Here is a 16,870-nt window from a genome sequence, read left to right on the forward strand (position 1 = left end):
TATTCAATGTACTTCGTGCGCGCTCCTGTTTGGCTGTCCCAACGTTACATTACTTCGCCGTCACAAGCGGGAGAGCTCGGACTACTTCGGAATTTCGTCTAGTCCTATTGCTGGCTTCAAGGTCAAAGTTGACATTCGAAATCTAAAGGCCGTACGTGTGACAAGTGCTCAGGCCGGTGGATGAGCAAATGGTCGCGGATATACTAAAGACTCCTTCCACCAATACCGACGGTCTATAGGAGGTGTATCACGGTTATGCCATTAGCGGGGTATACTTCTCCTGTGACTTAGTAATGGACTCCGGATGAAAAACACGAATTTTGCAGGTCTTGGGTAATCGGAGGTAGTGAGCTTTCACTGCTCATGCTCGGATAGAGTGTGACTGCCTTTAAAAAATTGGACATAGCTCTCCATGACAACGAGGCTCCCATCAGTCAATCAGTATAGCTGCATGGAGGTCTTGGTTACGCTGTTATCAAAGTTAGGCGATTGCTTCGTAGTACTCCATATCATTTCCGCAGTATAAAGCACGTTTGGCCGCCCAGCGTGACTATTTAATGTCCAAGATGAGGATTTTCATTAGCCGAACCGGAATGGCGACTTCTGGCGAGTGAGAGGCTTTTACTGCAAATGTCCCCGTCGGCATGAGCTCCTCAACACTGGAAGATGGTGCTGAGGAAGCTGGTGGCTGCATGAAAGGCAGTAACACTACTCAATCCTTCCAGAAAATGGATTTGGTGTGGACCCATTCATTCAAGCCATCCAGACCATTGAACCTCCCAAAACCAGAATGCTTATATCCCCCATGTGCAACTGAACTCTCGTCATGGACTGTCATCGAATTGATGTGCACAGCACCACTCTCGAGTCGTCTTGCGATTCGAAGACCGCGTCGTAAATTCTCCGTGAAGACAGCAGCAGAAAGACCATAGACAGTATCGTTAGCGATAGCAACAGCCTCTTCATCGGACTGGGTAACAATTAATGAGCTGCTAGGGCCGAAAGACTCGTTATAGTAAATATCCATCGTAGGCTTGACAGATTCTAGGACAAGGGGCCGCATTTTCGTCTCGCTAGGTTCGTTGTAGTTGGGATCACCATACAAAGTAGTAGCGCCTTTTGAGATCGCATCAGCAACCAGCTTTTTATTATTTTCCACTGGTAGCTTCGAGAACAACTGCCCAGCGACGCCTTGACCTTGTTCAGAGAAAACAGTATTTATTGCCTCTTTGAACGCCTGGCGGAACTGTGGTAGAACTTTAGAGTTAACGAGAATCCGCTCAGTCGACATACAGATTTGGCCAGCGTGAAGAAATGCACCTAAGGTACACTGGAACGCTGCTTTCTCAATGTCTGCATCCTCACAGATGATAGCTGGAGCTTTACCGCCTAGCTCGAGAACCGTCGGTTTGAGGTTTTTACCTGCGAGAGAAGCAATAATGGAACCTACACGGGTTGAACCTGTAAAGTTAATCTTCTTGATAGCAGGGTGTACTATTAGTGCCGATGTAATAGCTGCAGCATCTGAAGGCCTATGGTAAACCGTATTTAGACACCCTGCGGGCAGGCCTGCTGAGTGGAGTACATCTGTTATAGCCCAGGCAGTCGCGGGGGCAGCTTCCGGCCCCTTGAAAATGACTGTATTGCCCCTAATAAGAGTTTAGTATTCTGCTTAGTATAGAGAAGTCCTAAGGGTAAACGCACATGGCAAGTGGTGAGAGGACAGCCCTAATACCCAGTGCATATGGTGCATTCCACGGTGAGATTGCTAAGACAACGCCCCATGGCTCTTTAAGTAAAATCGCGCTGCCGTCGTTGACCGTAGGAGCAGCTGACTCGCTCGCCACTTGAATAAGTCCAGCTATGCTTATGCATGTCTCAATCGCTCCAGTGTACTCAAACTCAAAGAAAGCCGATGCCTCGCCAGTCTCATTATAAATGTAAGTCTTCAATTCTGGGCGTCTTCTTTCGAATTCTTTGGCAGCTTTGAGGAAGATATCCCTACGCTCTCGAGGTTTCGTCAATGACCACGTGTTGAAAGCTCTCTGTGCAGAGTCGACCGCCTTGTGCACATCTTCCTCGCTGGCGGAGGATGCGCTATAGAGAACTTCATGGGTCACAGGTGAAGTAACCTCAAAAGTTGAGTTGCTGGTAATTTCCTTCCCGTCAAGCCAAAGTGGAATTGTCGATGAAGAGCCAAAACGTGCTTCAGGAACGCCGTTAGTCGCCATTGGCGAGGTATTTTGGCGATAGATTGGAATATAATATGTTCTCCAGAAAACTGGGGTTCGACGTGGTATATTACACTGTGTTATAACACATCTGGAAAGAGGCGGAACCCACAGCGAAAGACCACCCCACGAACGAAGATGAGCTGCATGTACTACTACAGGTGGCTGTTGGTGGCCCGGGTGGGTGCAAGCTAGGTGGTGTCTTCCTCCACGTATGGAAATCCTTCCACGGTTACGCAAAATAACTATTATGGAACGTGGGGGGACCGCACTATCATTTTAGCATGGTCCAAGGATGGCAGAAAGTCAGAGGGGTCTTGTCCTCGCCACCGAGGGACAGAGAGGCATAACGCTACATCCGTGGAACCGAGTAGAAACCCTTGAGCAAGTATCCAATGGTGGCATGCCACAGCCCCGATACTTGCAATTTACGCTCAAATATATTAATCGCGGCAACGCTGACCGAAGATCAATATCCCCAAAATTCAAATTAACGGCCATGTCGACGTTTAACACCGACGTTCTCGTTGTTGGTGCCGGCCCTGCAGGGTTGACCGCGGCAGCGCTGCTCGCGCGTCAAGGCACAGCGTCGATAACCATCACCAAGTACAGCAGCACGGCGAACGGGCCCCGTGCTCACATCACCAATCAACGTACAGTAGAGATCATGCGAGACTTGGGCCTGGAGTCGCGAGTTTACCAAGTAGGCGACAAGTCGCAAGATGTCGGAGAAATGGTCTGGGTAACGTCGCTCGGCGATAGAGAACTGTCACGCTGTCATGCGTGGGGAAGTGGAACAAGCCGCAAAGGTGACTATGAGGCTTCAAGCCCATGCGCCACGGTGAACCTTTCGCAGCACTTTTTCGAGCCCATCATTCATCGTGGGGCTCTCGATCTCGGCGCCGATATCCGTTTCAGCTCGGAACTCGTCAAGGTCGAACAGGATGGCGAAGGCGTGACAGCGACAGTGCTTTATCGACCTACAGGCCACGAGTACTTGATCCGTGCTCGCTACCTTCTCGCTGCCGATGGTGGAAGGTCGACGGTCGCACAGCAAGTGGGTATCGAACTCGATGGGCGCTCGAGGCTAGCCTATGCAATCAACGTTCACATCGAAGCCGACCTCACGCACCTTACTTCCCACAGGCCAGGTGTTCTGTACTGGACGAATCATCCTGGACGAGAATATTTCTTCGGCTCTGGAACTTTTGCATTGGTGCGCAGGTGGAACGAGTGGATGGTCCAATTTAGCTACGATCCCGAAACCGACCATCTCGAGGCGTCAGACGAAGCCTTGCTACCACGCCTACGTGCGGCCATAGGAGACCCAAATGTCGAGATTAAGATAAAGGGTCTCGGAAAGTGGGAAATGAACAGTCTCATTGCACAACAGTATCGTAAGGGGCGTGTCTTTATTGCTGGAGATGCTGCCCACCGCCACACGCCTGCCAATGGCCTAGGGTCTAACACCTCGATTCAGGATTCGTATAATCTGGCCTGGAAACTCTCTATGGTAGTTCGTGGCGAAGCTGATGACGCCCTGCTTGACTCATACGAGGCTGAACGACTTCCAGTTGGGCGGCAGATCGTCGCGCGTGCGACGAAGTCCATGGGACTGGCTTCTGGAGTACCTGCTAGCCTGGGAATTCGCGCTGGCCAGTCCGAGGAGGAGGGTTGGGCGGCCATTGATTCCTACTTCGCTCCGACCCCGGATGGACGTCGTCGGCGGGAAGAGGTTTACAAGATCATGGAAGACTTCAATTATGGGGTGAACGGTCACGGGGTAGAAATGGGCCAACGATACGAATCTAACGCAGTTGTCGGCGATGGCACACCCTTCCCGGCCTACGAGAAGGACAGCGAACTATACTATCAACCAACGACCCATCCTGGTGCTTACCTACCGCATGTATGGCTCACTCGGCGAGACAAACCAGTAAGTACCTTGGACCTTGTACCAGCGGACACTTGGACCCTGATTACAGGCATTGGTGGCTCCTCATGGCTCGATGCCGCCAAACAGGTATCTTCTGATCTGGGATTCAATATTGCTACCAGTGTAATCGGATTGGGCTTAGAAGTCTCGGATCCTCATGGCGACTGGCTTAGATTTAGTGAGATCTCCGATGGTGGTGCACTCCTGATTCGACCAGACAAATATATCGCCTGGCGAGCACGCGAAATGGGCAAGGACCCGCTATCAGAACTCCGAAATGTATTCAGGGCTCTCTTACGCCCGGGCGCCATAATCTAGGATCTTTTTGACATTATGCAGCCGTTACATTCAATATCGACCGTTATGCGCATCAAGGGGGTCTTTGAGCTTTCACTCACGAACGCATGGACGCTGCTGCGCTCGACCACTATCCACGTGCTACGATGGTAATACAAGAGTGTACAACATATGTCGCCCTGCACTGTACACCCAACACAGCCTAAAGCTGAGCGGCGTTTCATATGCCCCGAAAGCAGCAAGGGAGTCCATCAAGATCACTTGCACAGAATCTGTTGGCAAATTGGCAAACTAGAGAAATAGACAACATGATCATTTTCCGAGATTCCTCAGTGGTGGAGCAGATGGGCGAGGCAGCGTGCTTTCCGTGTATCATTCAGCGGAAATGCAAGCTATCTAGTAGAGTCAATGAAGATATCACACATCCAGACTCCACAGATAGAATATTTGAAAAGACTACTACGCTATACCAGTGTCTGAGCAAATGCACATGATATCACAGATAAGTGCCGGATGTTTTGGTTATCTTGCTCTTAACATTCTAAATAGCAATTTCAGAGCGCTATCACTCAAACTCGATCTCTATAATCTACCCAAGGCTGCTCCGTGATATGTTCGCAGTTCTTCCGGAGCATGTGGAACTTGCCTTGCTTACCGGCTTTATACGCCACAAAAACGTTTGCGCAATAACTCGCTTCTTCATATTTTTGCTATGGGATCAGACTGGGACTGATCATCCAGATACTGGCCAAGCAATGCTTTTGCTCCGTCGGCCATCTGCCGCGGATTTCCACTTTGTACCCTCTCAGCGGCTTCATTACAAAAGGCTGCCTTCTTGCCAACGTCTGACCCCACATCTGGATCTCTGAAATCATAAAGCTCACCCATTGCGCGGCTAATCTCTACCAGCCATTGAGTCCTAGACCGACGGCTCATGTCATATGCAGCCAAAGCGGCATTCAGAGAATCTCTGGTCTCGATTCTAGGGTCGGCTAGCAGCTCTGAAAGCACTGCAGCATCTTCGATCGCAAGTCCGGCTCCTGCTCCGAGATGCGGGGTGGTTGCATGGGCTGCATCACCTAAGACGCATACACGTCCCTTGTTGTAAAAGGGGAGGGGGTTTTTGAGATCGAATAAGCCCCACTGAAATGCACGATCAGCAAAAGTACTCCATGTAGAGCAGAGTGAGAATAGGTTTAGGAGCTCAGATAACCTACACACTCTAATTGAGGTCTGGTAAACTTCAGCAATTCCCTTGCAGGGGATCCAAAGTTTGCAAAATCTTTTAGTAACTGATCTCGCGTGGTGGGCTTAACTGTGTTCAGAGGGTCGGACCATTCATTATAGTCGTGGTGAAATGCAGCAAGATTCAGGATCGTCCCCTTGTTGACTGGGAAGGTAAGGATATGGCCATCCTTCCCACACTGTTCGTTTGTAGTCAGCAACTTGAGATAGATAGAGGCAAAGGAACGCATGGGAAAGAATACAACGTACCCTTACTATCGGATCTGGCTCATGCTTACCCTCATAATCCTCTCGGATAACCTTTCTTGCTTCCTCCCTCGGTATCATGCCACGGTACACATATGTATGAGTATAGACCGCGTGACACGCCGGATGATCTTTGCCCACTAAGAACTGTCGCACTCGCGACTTGATACCGTCACAGCCAATAATGGCATCAGCAGTCGCAGTAGTTTTGTCGGTAAAAGTCATTGTCAAATTCCCCGTCTCCTGGTCCTCCACGATTTGGTCCACTTGCTTTTCGAGGCGTACAATGCCCTCTGGAAGAAGTTTAACAACTTCCTCGAGGTATTTAGCTCGATGAATTCCAGTGGTATCCGAGGGCTTCAAATAAAACAGTAGTTTCTGCAAGTCTGACTCGCTGTGACCATCGACCAGACTAGTGCCAATGTCTACACCTGGTACGGCGTCAGTCCTGGTGGCGACACTCCTATATGCCGTCTCCAAGTCAGGATCCAGCAGCGCCATTGCATCGATGGCATTTTTCCAGAAGAAGATGCCAGCTCCAATTTCGCGGAATCCGGGAGCTTGCTCGTATAAGGTTGTCTTCAAACCACGCTTGTGGAGACCAATGGCAAGGCAGACACCCGCAATACCTCCGCCGATGATCGCGATGTCAAAGCTCTTCGGAGAAGACATCAGTCTTGCGTTTATTGCGGAAAGAAACTATGGGTGAAGAAGACGCTGGAACGGCTGAGGGTACTGGGTAGCGGCGGGCTCTGATTGAAGGGCGTGAAAATTAGAATATTTATGACAAGAGAACAGTACACAAAGGAACCGATGGTGACGAGAGGACAATCTTTTGTCCGAAAATCAGGAATGATGACCGATCTACTAATGAGCACAGTCAAAATACCCCGCCATGCAAATGTGGGAAGCTTCAGAGGCTTGCTGAGCGCATGATTTAGTACATACTGGGATTTCACATGATCCACCCGCGCTAGTTGCGGCATTCTTCTTGGGATTGCCATCGCTTTTTACAGCTCGATGGAGACATCATATGACTCCGCATGTTGGGGCCACTGTGCTCAACCCTGGCGTTTGCGGGTGGCTTCTGGTCTGCCACTGTGATACTGAGGAAGCATGAATTGTGTCAGGAGTCTTGATGCATGCACTCACAGCCACCGAGGAACTTTGCCACGATCCACCGGCGGCTTTCAAAGTAGATTTTCGCGCCATCTTGCCCTTAAGTACATACCGAATGGCATGTCACAAGGTTCTTGGCAGAGCGATTGAAATTCCCAAAGAAGGCCCAATAACCAACCGTTATTGTGCCTCCCTCGATCGAACTAGACGTCCTAAGTTGAGGCTTTTCACTGACCTTTTCTCATGGCTGCTGAAACAACTCTCACTAGTAACGGTAGTAGCTTTCGGGAACACCTTCCTGTAGCTGGTGAGTGAATCTGTTGCATACTGTGCTCGTTGGAATTGACGCCTGATGTGCTAGACGGACATCCATTTCCCGGAATCGATTGTACAGACGTTCATGTGTTTTCGAAAGCGGCCTCGGCAGATCCGCGAGTATCCGCGCTCTTCCAACAATGGGGCGAGAGTCTAGAGAAACCATTCTACGGTGTGACGACCGACGGAAACAAGATACCCAACCTCTATCCGCTCCAAGACGAAGGTGCGCCGACAACGGCCGCGACAATCGCGGCGAATCGCGTTCTGGATATCTTGACACCAGATGAGAAATTACGCGCGCTTCACCAGCTGCAATCCGAGGATTGGTGAGTCACTTGGCCGTCCTTAATGATCGAAATAGCTCAGGTGTTGTAGGAGAAAGTGGAGCAACACTGAAATCATTGCATATGACATCGGCTTGCGGCTTGAATCTCTCGACCAGCACAAGATCGATCTCGTGTGGGCTTTGGTTAAGGCTTCTCTAAGCGACCATGGTTATGACAAGGTCGTAGGGGCAACCAGAATCAACAAGTTTCTGGGAACTCTGGTGGGCAAACCAGCGATTCTCAACGAAAACAGCTACTTGTATGTGAGACAGTCTGACAGCAATGAGTCATGCCGCCCACCATTTGACCGATTTGCTAACTGGCAGACGCAACATGCAGTTTCATGTTATTCGGCCGACCATCTCAAGAACAGCCTTGGGGGTTTTCCTTGTCTGGTCATCATCTCTGTCTGCATGTTTTCTTCGTTGGCAATCAGATGACAATTGGACCGACTTTCTTGGGCTGTGAGCCAAATGTAAGTTTAGTCACCTGATCATCATCTCAAGCTGGCAGGGCCTAATGAAACCTCTGTCTACAGGTCATCGACGAAGGCTCTGATAAAGGACTCGACCTTTACCCCCGCGAAGCCACTTTAGGTCTGCAATTGATGCAGAGTCTCCCAGAATTGCAACAGAAAAAGGCGCAGAAGACGGCCCAAATTCATGAACCTGACACCCCTGGCTGGAACGTAGTTGATCAACGGCACCTTGGAGGCACCGGAAAGGACAATGCCATAATACCAAATGAAGGTCTGGTAGCCAGTGAGCTGACGCCCGAGCACCAGGAGTTACTTATTGCTCTTGTTGCCACCTTCCACGAACTGTTGCCGCCCGCCCCGCTTGATCACTATCTTCAGCTTGTCCGTAAGCATCTCTCCGAGACTTATTTCACTTGGACCGGCGCATTTGGTGACCACGACCCATTTTATCTCCGCATCCAGAGCCCTGTGGTTCTGGTGGAGCTGGACCACCACACAGGTGTCTATCTCACCAACCAGACTCCAGGAAAATACCATCTTCATACTATAGTGAGGCAGCCAAATGGAGGTGATTATGGGCAGGAGCTCATACGAAAGTGGAAACAATCACACCCTCGGATCCCGGCCCCTCAGCGCATGGAGTATGTGCGCCGTTTTGATGAAAACGCCACATTTGACACTGGTTTTCCCAAGTATCGGGCTCAAATCCTCTCCTTCCTTGAGAGTGCTGTTATCTTGGCCAGCCATATAGGTGAGGGTGGCTGCGGCCCCGGTTGGCACTACCACCATTCAGATCAGATGTATTATCTTGTCCGTGGCACGATGAAAGTTCGCCTACATGATCGTGAACATTTTGTTCCCACGCATAGTCTCGTCTTCATTCCAGCTGGTCTCCCACACTACAACTGGAATGAAGGACCAGGTGGCGAGACGCACCTTGAGATGATCATTCCCGCGCCGCATCGAATGGAGCAGATCGCTTATATGATTGACAAGCCCGAGGATGTGCCTGTGGAGTGGCAGACAAGCAAGAAGGCCTATGTGAGAACTGTCAGCAGGGAAAAGTTGTCGGAGCTGCTTCCCGGATTCAAGATCCTGCCTATGGCCGATCCGTCCACTGGGTCGTCCAATGCTATGATCATGTATGCTGAAGTGGCCCCCAATGCGGGTGGCCCTCGTACTCATATTCACGAGTTTGATCAGTACTATTTCGTCCTCGAGGGCGAGCTTACAATTGAGGTTGCCTTGCAGAAGCATATTCTCACACGAGATATGTTCGTCGTGCTGCCAGCCGGTGTCCCTCACCGTCAGTACAACCGCAGCAACGTCACCGAGAAGCACGTCGTCATCAATACTCCACCACCTGAGGCAGGCCGGTATTGGGACTATGGTTTGACTGTGGCAACCACGGGGGAAAATCACTACGGAAACCTGAATGCCGCAAGAGAAGTCGACGACGACGCGTTCTTGGCAGGATAGTTGCGCAACAACACCTTGTATGTGATATGTCTAGCATTACATGTCGATGCAGCTATTGAATTACGATGTCTGACTCGTAAATTCGTTCATTACAAAGTCAATGCTCAGTTCCTTGGCCACCTTTGCACAAGAGTAAACGATTTAGATGGATGATCTCCTGTCATTACATCGCCATGTGGGTACCCTCACGAACCAACTCCTGTGCAGTGTGAACCATATTTTTAAACAGATCAGTTAGCGAAGGAGCAAGAAGGTGCCCATTTCCCATACGAGAAAGATGGACTCTGATAAGTCGGAGGTACTCTAGATTTGTGCGCGCCGACAATTTCCTCGGGTTGCGTGAAATGTCCCGATATATGATAGCCATTGCTGAGATAAAGTGGTCGGCCTTCGATCTGTGAATATACCTTAGAGACCAGCACAAACTAGTTAGATCAGCAAGGGACACTTACCGGAAGGACCTTGCGCGTGTATCACCATCAGTCATGCTAGACAAGATAGCTGTGTTAGTTATAATCTTCGCCTATGTGAGGGGTCTTATACCAAACTTACGCATTCAATGTTCGCACCGACGTCAAACAGGCGCCTAGACAGATTGATTCGCTCGCGCGGAGCCGTCGAGCAACATCCTCACTTCGCTCAGACCTCAGCCAATGGTTAATCAAACTCCAGTGGATAGTGCGTAGTAAGTTGAAATAATCCAAATGTATCATGTAAATGTCAATGTTCGCATCGCCATCCAGCATGGCGTGCTCTTCAGGTCGGATTTCGAGGGGCAGCTCCTCTTTCCACTGCACGAGATCGGAGTCGGCCTCTTCGAGGGAGCTGAGTCGTTGTCTCGCTGTCGCTACAGCATAAAAGACATTGTTGATCTTCTGTTGTATCTGAGCGAGAGCAACCCTGTGGGTCAAGATTTGTGACAGCGGCCATTGGAGCTCGGGAATCTGCAGCATACCGCCTTCGCTTGAGAGTAGTCCGGCGTCGCATTGTGAGGGTTGGCAAGCAGGAGGTCTCCCCTGACTCAGAGAAAGATTACTAACACTGTCAACATGGTCCTAGTCCACCTGAAGGATTTCCCTCCACCACTCACGCGTCAAGAATCAGTGCGACGGCCCACAGTCGAACCCGTAGGTCTGGTCGCGCGTACTCAAGCCCAAAGTCGTGCGGTACAGTCATGTGCAATCCAATTGACTGGGCAACACGCACAGCGAAGCCGCAAAGAACCCAAGCGATGCTCCATTTGCTCCAGTGAATGTTATATAGTACCTGTCCAAAAATTGAGTATTGTGTCAACACATGAACGGTGCTTGTGAGACTCACATGAAGGAGAAGGATTTGTACAGATGTGACACTAGGGACTGCAAGTGCATGCGACAACAGGCTCCAAGCTAGGGCGTAAAGGTTGTGAGAATCAATCGATTTGTTCATGCACATAGCTGTCCTGGAGCATGCACCGAGCGCTGTTACAAGGTAGAGGACCGACTGTTCAAGCGGAGTGAGGTCTCGGTAGCCATGGCAAGTATAACGTTTGACTATGATGTCAATATCGGCGCATTCGATGATGGGATAAGAGACGGAATAGTCCTCGAAGAAGGCTGCCGCGAGTAAGATTAGACATTGATTTGGACGAAGCATTAAAAGCCCACCGTTGACATATTGCACTGTCATCGTACTCGAAGATATTTGCGGCGACGGGATCGCCTTGACCTCGGTGCAAGAAATCTCATCCACCACGGGCCCACAATCAACGATGAAACGACACGACTCAGACTCGCCCAGTGTGTGATTCGCATCAGAAGATTCACGAACGCAAAGGGCAACGACGGCCGCCGTGGAAGTGTAGCCTGTGTACATTAGAGATTGCCACTGGTCGGGGCTGGGAGAGCGAACCGAGGAACTGGCTGTTTCCACTGTCCTTGCGATTAAAGATGCCAGCAGACATGGCTCTTGAGCTGCTCGCCGGCCGTAGTAGTGTGTCCACGCCAAATATTCTTCCATCACTACCTTTCGACCCCTCTTTTCGTAGAGAACTGGGAGACTGGGAGCCGATGACAGCTCCCGCTGATGGGACTGACTCAAAGGCGAGCAGCTGCTCTGTGGTTGCATGTTGTTCCCGGGCATTGAACTCGGTCATCATACTGTCGAAGCCCACGAAGTCGTGAGAGAGGCCTATGCCGCCATCACCGGTGACATGTTCGAAAACAGGCAGACCAGTCACTCCCGAGCTGCCGAACAGCTCTGACAGGGCGTCTTGAGGTAAACTAGCAGTCGCCCGAGCAAGATTAACAGAGGCTTCGGAGTCATTTCCATGTTCGAGCGGCCTTGAAAGACGTTGTGGTGGCTCGGGTAGATCATCAAGTGGACGAAGGCGATCACTAACTGCGTGGTCAGTACGGGTGGTGGCGTCGATTGCGCGAGGCCTTCGCTTTCGCATTCTGGACGGATCTGATACAGGGACACACTGAGCACCGTAGAGTTGGCAGCTCATACATGGCCATTGATCAGCGGTGCATCTAAGCTATTGTGGAATTAAATTACAATCAATGGAGAGGGTCATAAGCGCTGACTAACACGTTTCAGGCGACAATGCTCACAGGCGCGAAGCACCCGTTTCCTGCCGTCTAGCTGGCTTGAAGTAGTAGTGTTGGCGACGGATGCTGCTGTCACCGGTGTATATAACGCTGCTGCTGTGGATTCGGCCATCTGTTCTTCCTAAACAATAGTCGACAAGAAAATGGGTGAGTAATTGTGGCGAAGAAGTGGAAGTTCGTTGGGAACGACTAGCCACCGAAAATCCGAGCCTTCTGGCTCTGCAGCATGTGAGTCAGCAGACCTCGGAACAGTCCACGTCCAGAGGGGATCTTCGTGCAGCCACGAAATGCTTTGAATTGGATGCACTCCCACTTGCGACAACTGACATTATGGGCGCCTTATAGTTCCGGGTGGCTCACATCACCAAGTGCCTATTGGAGCTCGTTCAATTCGTGGACAGGTGTCTTGAGGCCAACCCACCCTGCAAAGGTCTGGTCTCTTGGATGCCACTTCGCACACCACATTTATGATTGCGTCGAGAGCTCATAAATACTTAAACTTCTCGAGCTTTGAGATTTGAGATACATGTACGAATCCAATACCGTCCTTTTACGAAGAACACACTACGCTTTCGACGAAACACCCACGATGAAGATCACTGAGGATTCACTCAAAGCTGAAATTGAAGCTATCTACAATAATATTCCCAGCCAGCCACCTCATACAGCGGAGCAGATTGTCATAATCAAGAAAGGGATTGAGTTCTACCTGGTAGCCTTCAAGTACTACGACTTTGATAGGTTACGGCCACTTCTTCATCCAGGATACAAACAACACAGTACCTTGGTAGGTGACGGTGTTGAATCGATTTTCGATGCAGCAAAGATGTTGAAGGGGATGGCCGAGAAGGACTGGGAAGGGCCAGGTGAACCATACATAAAGATGGAACTCAAGAGAGCACTCGTTGACGGTCCATACTTGATTATGCAGCAGCATGGCAAACGTTCGACTGCGGATCCAGGTTCACAGGTTATGGATATATTTCGCCATGAGGGAGGCAAGTTTGTGGAGCACTGGGAATGTTTTATGGAGCTTCCCGATGAATCAACGCTGCAGCATTCAAACGGAATTTTCTGAGACACAGCAGCCTCAAGCATTCAGGGATTCTCGACAGATCTTTCACAACCTAGTGATCCCGTGTGGGGAATGGCAGAAAATTGTATGGCTAGATGCTTACATTGTGCTCCGTCGCCGCCGCTGCATGTCATTCGGTCCAATGTTCATAGCTTAGAGTGCGTATCTCCTCGCATGAGTTAAAGATTCCACTGAATTATAGCAGGAATGAATTATATGGTATCAAACGAAAGTGTACAGGATAGTCAAATTCACGAGATTCCTAGTTCCAGGCATGCGAAATGGGGTTAGTAAGTGCAAACAAACAGTCAATCAAAGCAAATGCTATCCTACTTTCGATCCGACCTCTGCTCGTTTCACTCATTAGTTTTACAGTAACTGTGGATAACGAATTTTATGACCCGTCCTAATGAGGACTCATAAGACCCACCCCCACCCCCCACCACTCCCCACACCCCGGAAAATCATTCTATTGTGTACAATCAACAACACCAAAGTGATTATGGACACTACAACGCAGTTGATAACGACAGCTCACTGTCATACGGTGGGTGCTACCATGTGGGTCGTCAATAGCAGTTGCCACCCTATCCTTTCCTTCCTTCCTCGGTGGGTTGGTGGCGTAAACCCCGCATTTGAAGAGCAGGGCCATGGTGCTCAAACACAGCACAAGCTCGGAGCCAGGTGTTTAGTTTCATCCGTAGATTGATTGGAGAAGCTGATTAGCAGTACTATGAGATTCACCAACACTTCACGGTGCGTAAAGGCACAAATCACTACTACTGGTGCGGCTGAAATAGCTGCTTCGGGCAAATATGCAGCTCTGTCACTGTTAGGCGTATTGGGGTTTCACCTTATGCAACAATACGGACCAGGCGTGCCCCGGAATGTTTGAGGTGATGTGCATAATTCGACATGCAACGCCGCGGTCATGCCCCGGTTCCTGGGTCTACGGACAACCAGCACACCTAAATCAAAAGGCGGAGGAGAGAATATATTAGAGATCCCTTCCCTGGCATCTATCCCAGGGGATCTCAGCCGTCATCCCAAAACCTTTTGAACAATCCGCACATTCTACACCAGTTCCGAAATCCAGCAGCAAGAGATTCGTGCTTGCAAAAATGACTACGCCAGCTCCCATTAAAGGTGCCGAGAAGCTTTCAACGAAATGGTGCCCAACGGAAGACCTAGGCGGGTACGACATGCCGATACGTCTCGAAGGTGAAATTGGCGACGTCATCGTTCGAGGTATTATTCCTAAAAGCGTCGAAGGAACCTTTTATCGTGTCGCTCAGGACCACTTCACCCCCGCGCCCGACGGACTCAGCCCTCTCAGAGGACACGGCGTTGTCAGCGCCTTTCGTATCCACCAGGGCCAGGTGGACTTCAAGATTCGGTACGTGCAGAGCGATAGGTATAAGCTAGAGAGGAACAGGAAGAAGAGTCTTTTCTCGGACATCCTCCATCACCCTTTGAGCACGCATCCTTGTGTTCGTGCGGTCGTCGACTCGACCACAAACACTAACGTTATTCACTGGGCCGGTATGTTGCTGGCATGCCAAGAACTGGGTCCGGCTTACTCCATGGACCCTGACACACTTGAGACCACCGGACAAGATCCTTTTGGGAATCAGATAGTCACACCAAGTTTCACAGCACATGCGAAGATTGATCAGCACGTTAATGAGCTCGTCACCTGGAGTGTCGACATATTTAATAACCAAATCATCTCCTACTCTGTGGATCGCAACGGCACTGTGAAGAACGAGCATCGAATCAAGCAATCCGTTGGCGGACTGGTCCACGACATTGCGATTACAGAAAATTGGATCGTATTTTGCCAATGGCCCACCTCTCTTAACCTCCAGGGGAAACCAGGAGATTCCATGGTGGTCTGGGATACCAGTCGACCTGCTCGTTTCACTGTGGCTCCCAGAAACCCGGACCGTCCCTTGGACGGCTCAGGGTGGAAGCCTCATGAGCACCGTACCTACACGCACCATGTCAACTCTGAGATCGTGCACACAGCTGGCGCCTGGGAGGAGGGAAACAAAATCTACTTCGAGGGAACGTGGCCACGCGAAGCCCTCTTCCCTTTTTGGGATAACGCTGATGGGAAACCGCATGATCCAGAGACAGTGGTGGAGCTAGTTCGCCTCGAGATAGATACGAATCAACCAAGTGAAACGAATATCCCAGATCCGGTTGTCCTGGTTGATATCCCCAACGAGTTCCCCAGAATTGATGAACGGTTTTACAACAAGAAGTACGATCACATCTTCTTCAACGTGTTCCACTCTGATACCGAAAAGTGTCTCGTGGACAAGCATATTTTCGAAGGATTGAATGCAACAGCCATGCTCACCAAAAGTACAGGGGAACTAAAAGTCTACTATCCAGGCCCACAGTGCAGATGTCAAGAGCCTGTATTCATTCCCCGCACCGATGATTCTCCAGAAGGGGATGGTTATGTTATATTCGCGGTTGACCGCCTCGACGTTAACCTCACCAATGTTGTCGTTCTTGACACGAAATCTTTCGAGGAGCCCGTTGCTGTCATTGAGCTACCCATGCGGATGCGGGCCCAGATCCACGGTAATTGGGTTGATGCCAGGGAACTGACCGGCAAACCGCTCGTGATAGATCCACCATTGACTCACATGTCGTGGAAACACCGCGGTCCACCTCCAGGCGTGGCGGTGGGTGGGCCTGAACAAATTGCTGTAGACAGAGGCATCACCAGTTCAGCCTAGCCAAGAAGAGCGGTCATCCATAGCGAGAAAGTGTTACCAAGTTGAATATTGCTTCCATGCCGCCTGATCCAATGAGAAAGGCCCGGCAAGGATGCCTTGACATCACAGTGATATCTGTCGGGTGTGATCGGTCTGGGCAGTATTTAGGAGTTGGGTACATCTCTCCGTTGAAGGAAACAGCAGATCACTCATTCAATCGCACATGATGAACGCTCGATCTAGAAAGCGGCCGGCCTTCAATTATAGCTAGAGTACCTATATGACAAGTTTCGTCACCTATTCTTTCACTCCTACAATCTACACCGGTACAAAGGTGTAGCGCGTGATTTAGTACATTAGTCAAGTGCGATAAGCAGCACAAAAGCTAGGCTTGACTACGAGTAGGCGAAGCTCTCGACGAACTCGGTCCCCTATACCGCTAAGAGCAAGTTGGAATCGAGGTTTCCATTAGGCGATAAACACTAAGTGCGGCTATAGGGGTTGAGATAGGTAGCGAAACTTATCATTCTCTGATCAAGTGAGAGGTATAGATGCTTTATATACTAAAGCGCCGTAATCATAAGTAGTTAGTCACACATACTGCGCCTTGACATCTACAGTGGTCGAATACTAGATTAGTCCTAGTTAGTGACGTGTGAGTAGATCCGGCGTGGCGCCCTTATTGCCTAGCTAACGATATACACACGTTGCGTAGTCGTAGTGTTCACTATCTAAACGTCCTTGCAAGAAAAGTAGCTGGGAAGGTGCTTCTAATGATGGCGGAGCGGCTTTGCATA

At 50.1% G+C, this 16,870-nt stretch overlaps 8 protein-coding genes across 8 annotated transcripts; 4 read left to right on the plus strand and 4 right to left on the minus strand.

Moving 5' to 3' along the window:
* Nucleotides 1-712: 712 nt before the first annotated feature.
* LTR84_005803 (uncharacterized protein) lies at nucleotides 713-2,231 on the minus strand (the record flags this gene model as incomplete). Its single annotated transcript, XM_064849367.1, has 2 exons — nucleotides 713-1,649; nucleotides 1,705-2,231. The coding sequence occupies 2 exons, from the start codon at nucleotides 2,229-2,231 to the stop codon at nucleotides 713-715; spliced, it is 1,464 nt and encodes a 487-aa protein (XP_064704070.1).
* Nucleotides 2,232-2,526: 295 nt separating this feature from the next.
* On the plus strand, nucleotides 2,527-4,485 carry LTR84_005804 (uncharacterized protein; the record flags this gene model as incomplete). The annotated part of the gene is made up of 1 exon (XM_064849368.1): nucleotides 2,527-4,485. One exon carries the CDS (start codon nucleotides 2,527-2,529, stop codon nucleotides 4,483-4,485), a length of 1,959 nt encoding a protein of 652 aa, XP_064704071.1.
* A 678-nt stretch (nucleotides 4,486-5,163) lies between these two features.
* Nucleotides 5,164-6,627, minus strand: LTR84_005805 (uncharacterized protein; the record flags this gene model as incomplete). Its single annotated transcript, XM_064849369.1, has 3 exons — nucleotides 5,164-5,607; nucleotides 5,682-5,888; nucleotides 5,959-6,627. The coding sequence occupies 3 exons, from the start codon at nucleotides 6,625-6,627 to the stop codon at nucleotides 5,164-5,166; spliced, it is 1,320 nt and encodes a 439-aa protein (XP_064704072.1).
* Nucleotides 6,628-8,000: 1,373 nt separating this feature from the next.
* LTR84_005806 (uncharacterized protein) lies at nucleotides 8,001-9,675 on the plus strand (the record flags this gene model as incomplete). The annotated part of the gene is made up of 3 exons (XM_064849370.1): nucleotides 8,001-8,004; nucleotides 8,092-8,099; nucleotides 8,257-9,675. The coding sequence occupies 3 exons, from the start codon at nucleotides 8,001-8,003 to the stop codon at nucleotides 9,673-9,675; spliced, it is 1,431 nt and encodes a 476-aa protein (XP_064704073.1).
* A 548-nt stretch (nucleotides 9,676-10,223) lies between these two features.
* LTR84_005807 (uncharacterized protein) lies at nucleotides 10,224-10,851 on the minus strand (the record flags this gene model as incomplete). The annotated part of the gene is made up of 2 exons (XM_064849371.1): nucleotides 10,224-10,691; nucleotides 10,846-10,851. The coding sequence occupies 2 exons, from the start codon at nucleotides 10,849-10,851 to the stop codon at nucleotides 10,224-10,226; spliced, it is 474 nt and encodes a 157-aa protein (XP_064704074.1).
* Nucleotides 10,852-11,476: 625 nt separating this feature from the next.
* On the minus strand, nucleotides 11,477-12,173 carry LTR84_005808 (uncharacterized protein; the record flags this gene model as incomplete). Its single annotated transcript, XM_064849372.1, has 2 exons — nucleotides 11,477-12,110; nucleotides 12,166-12,173. The coding sequence occupies 2 exons, from the start codon at nucleotides 12,171-12,173 to the stop codon at nucleotides 11,477-11,479; spliced, it is 642 nt and encodes a 213-aa protein (XP_064704075.1).
* Nucleotides 12,174-12,855: 682 nt separating this feature from the next.
* LTR84_005809 (uncharacterized protein) lies at nucleotides 12,856-13,344 on the plus strand (the record flags this gene model as incomplete). Its single annotated transcript, XM_064849373.1, has 1 exon — nucleotides 12,856-13,344. The coding sequence occupies one exon, from the start codon at nucleotides 12,856-12,858 to the stop codon at nucleotides 13,342-13,344; it is 489 nt and encodes a 162-aa protein (XP_064704076.1).
* Nucleotides 13,345-14,462: 1,118 nt separating this feature from the next.
* Nucleotides 14,463-16,094, plus strand: LTR84_005810 (uncharacterized protein; the record flags this gene model as incomplete). The annotated part of the gene is made up of 1 exon (XM_064849374.1): nucleotides 14,463-16,094. The coding sequence occupies one exon, from the start codon at nucleotides 14,463-14,465 to the stop codon at nucleotides 16,092-16,094; it is 1,632 nt and encodes a 543-aa protein (XP_064704077.1).
* Between the last annotated feature and the right edge of the window lie 776 nt (nucleotides 16,095-16,870).

The sequence above is a fragment of the Exophiala bonariae genome (assembly GCF_035927105.1).
Source record: "Exophiala bonariae strain CCFEE 5792 chromosome Unknown scaffold_21, whole genome shotgun sequence".
Taxonomy (NCBI): Eukaryota; Fungi; Ascomycota; class Eurotiomycetes; order Chaetothyriales; family Herpotrichiellaceae; genus Exophiala; species Exophiala bonariae.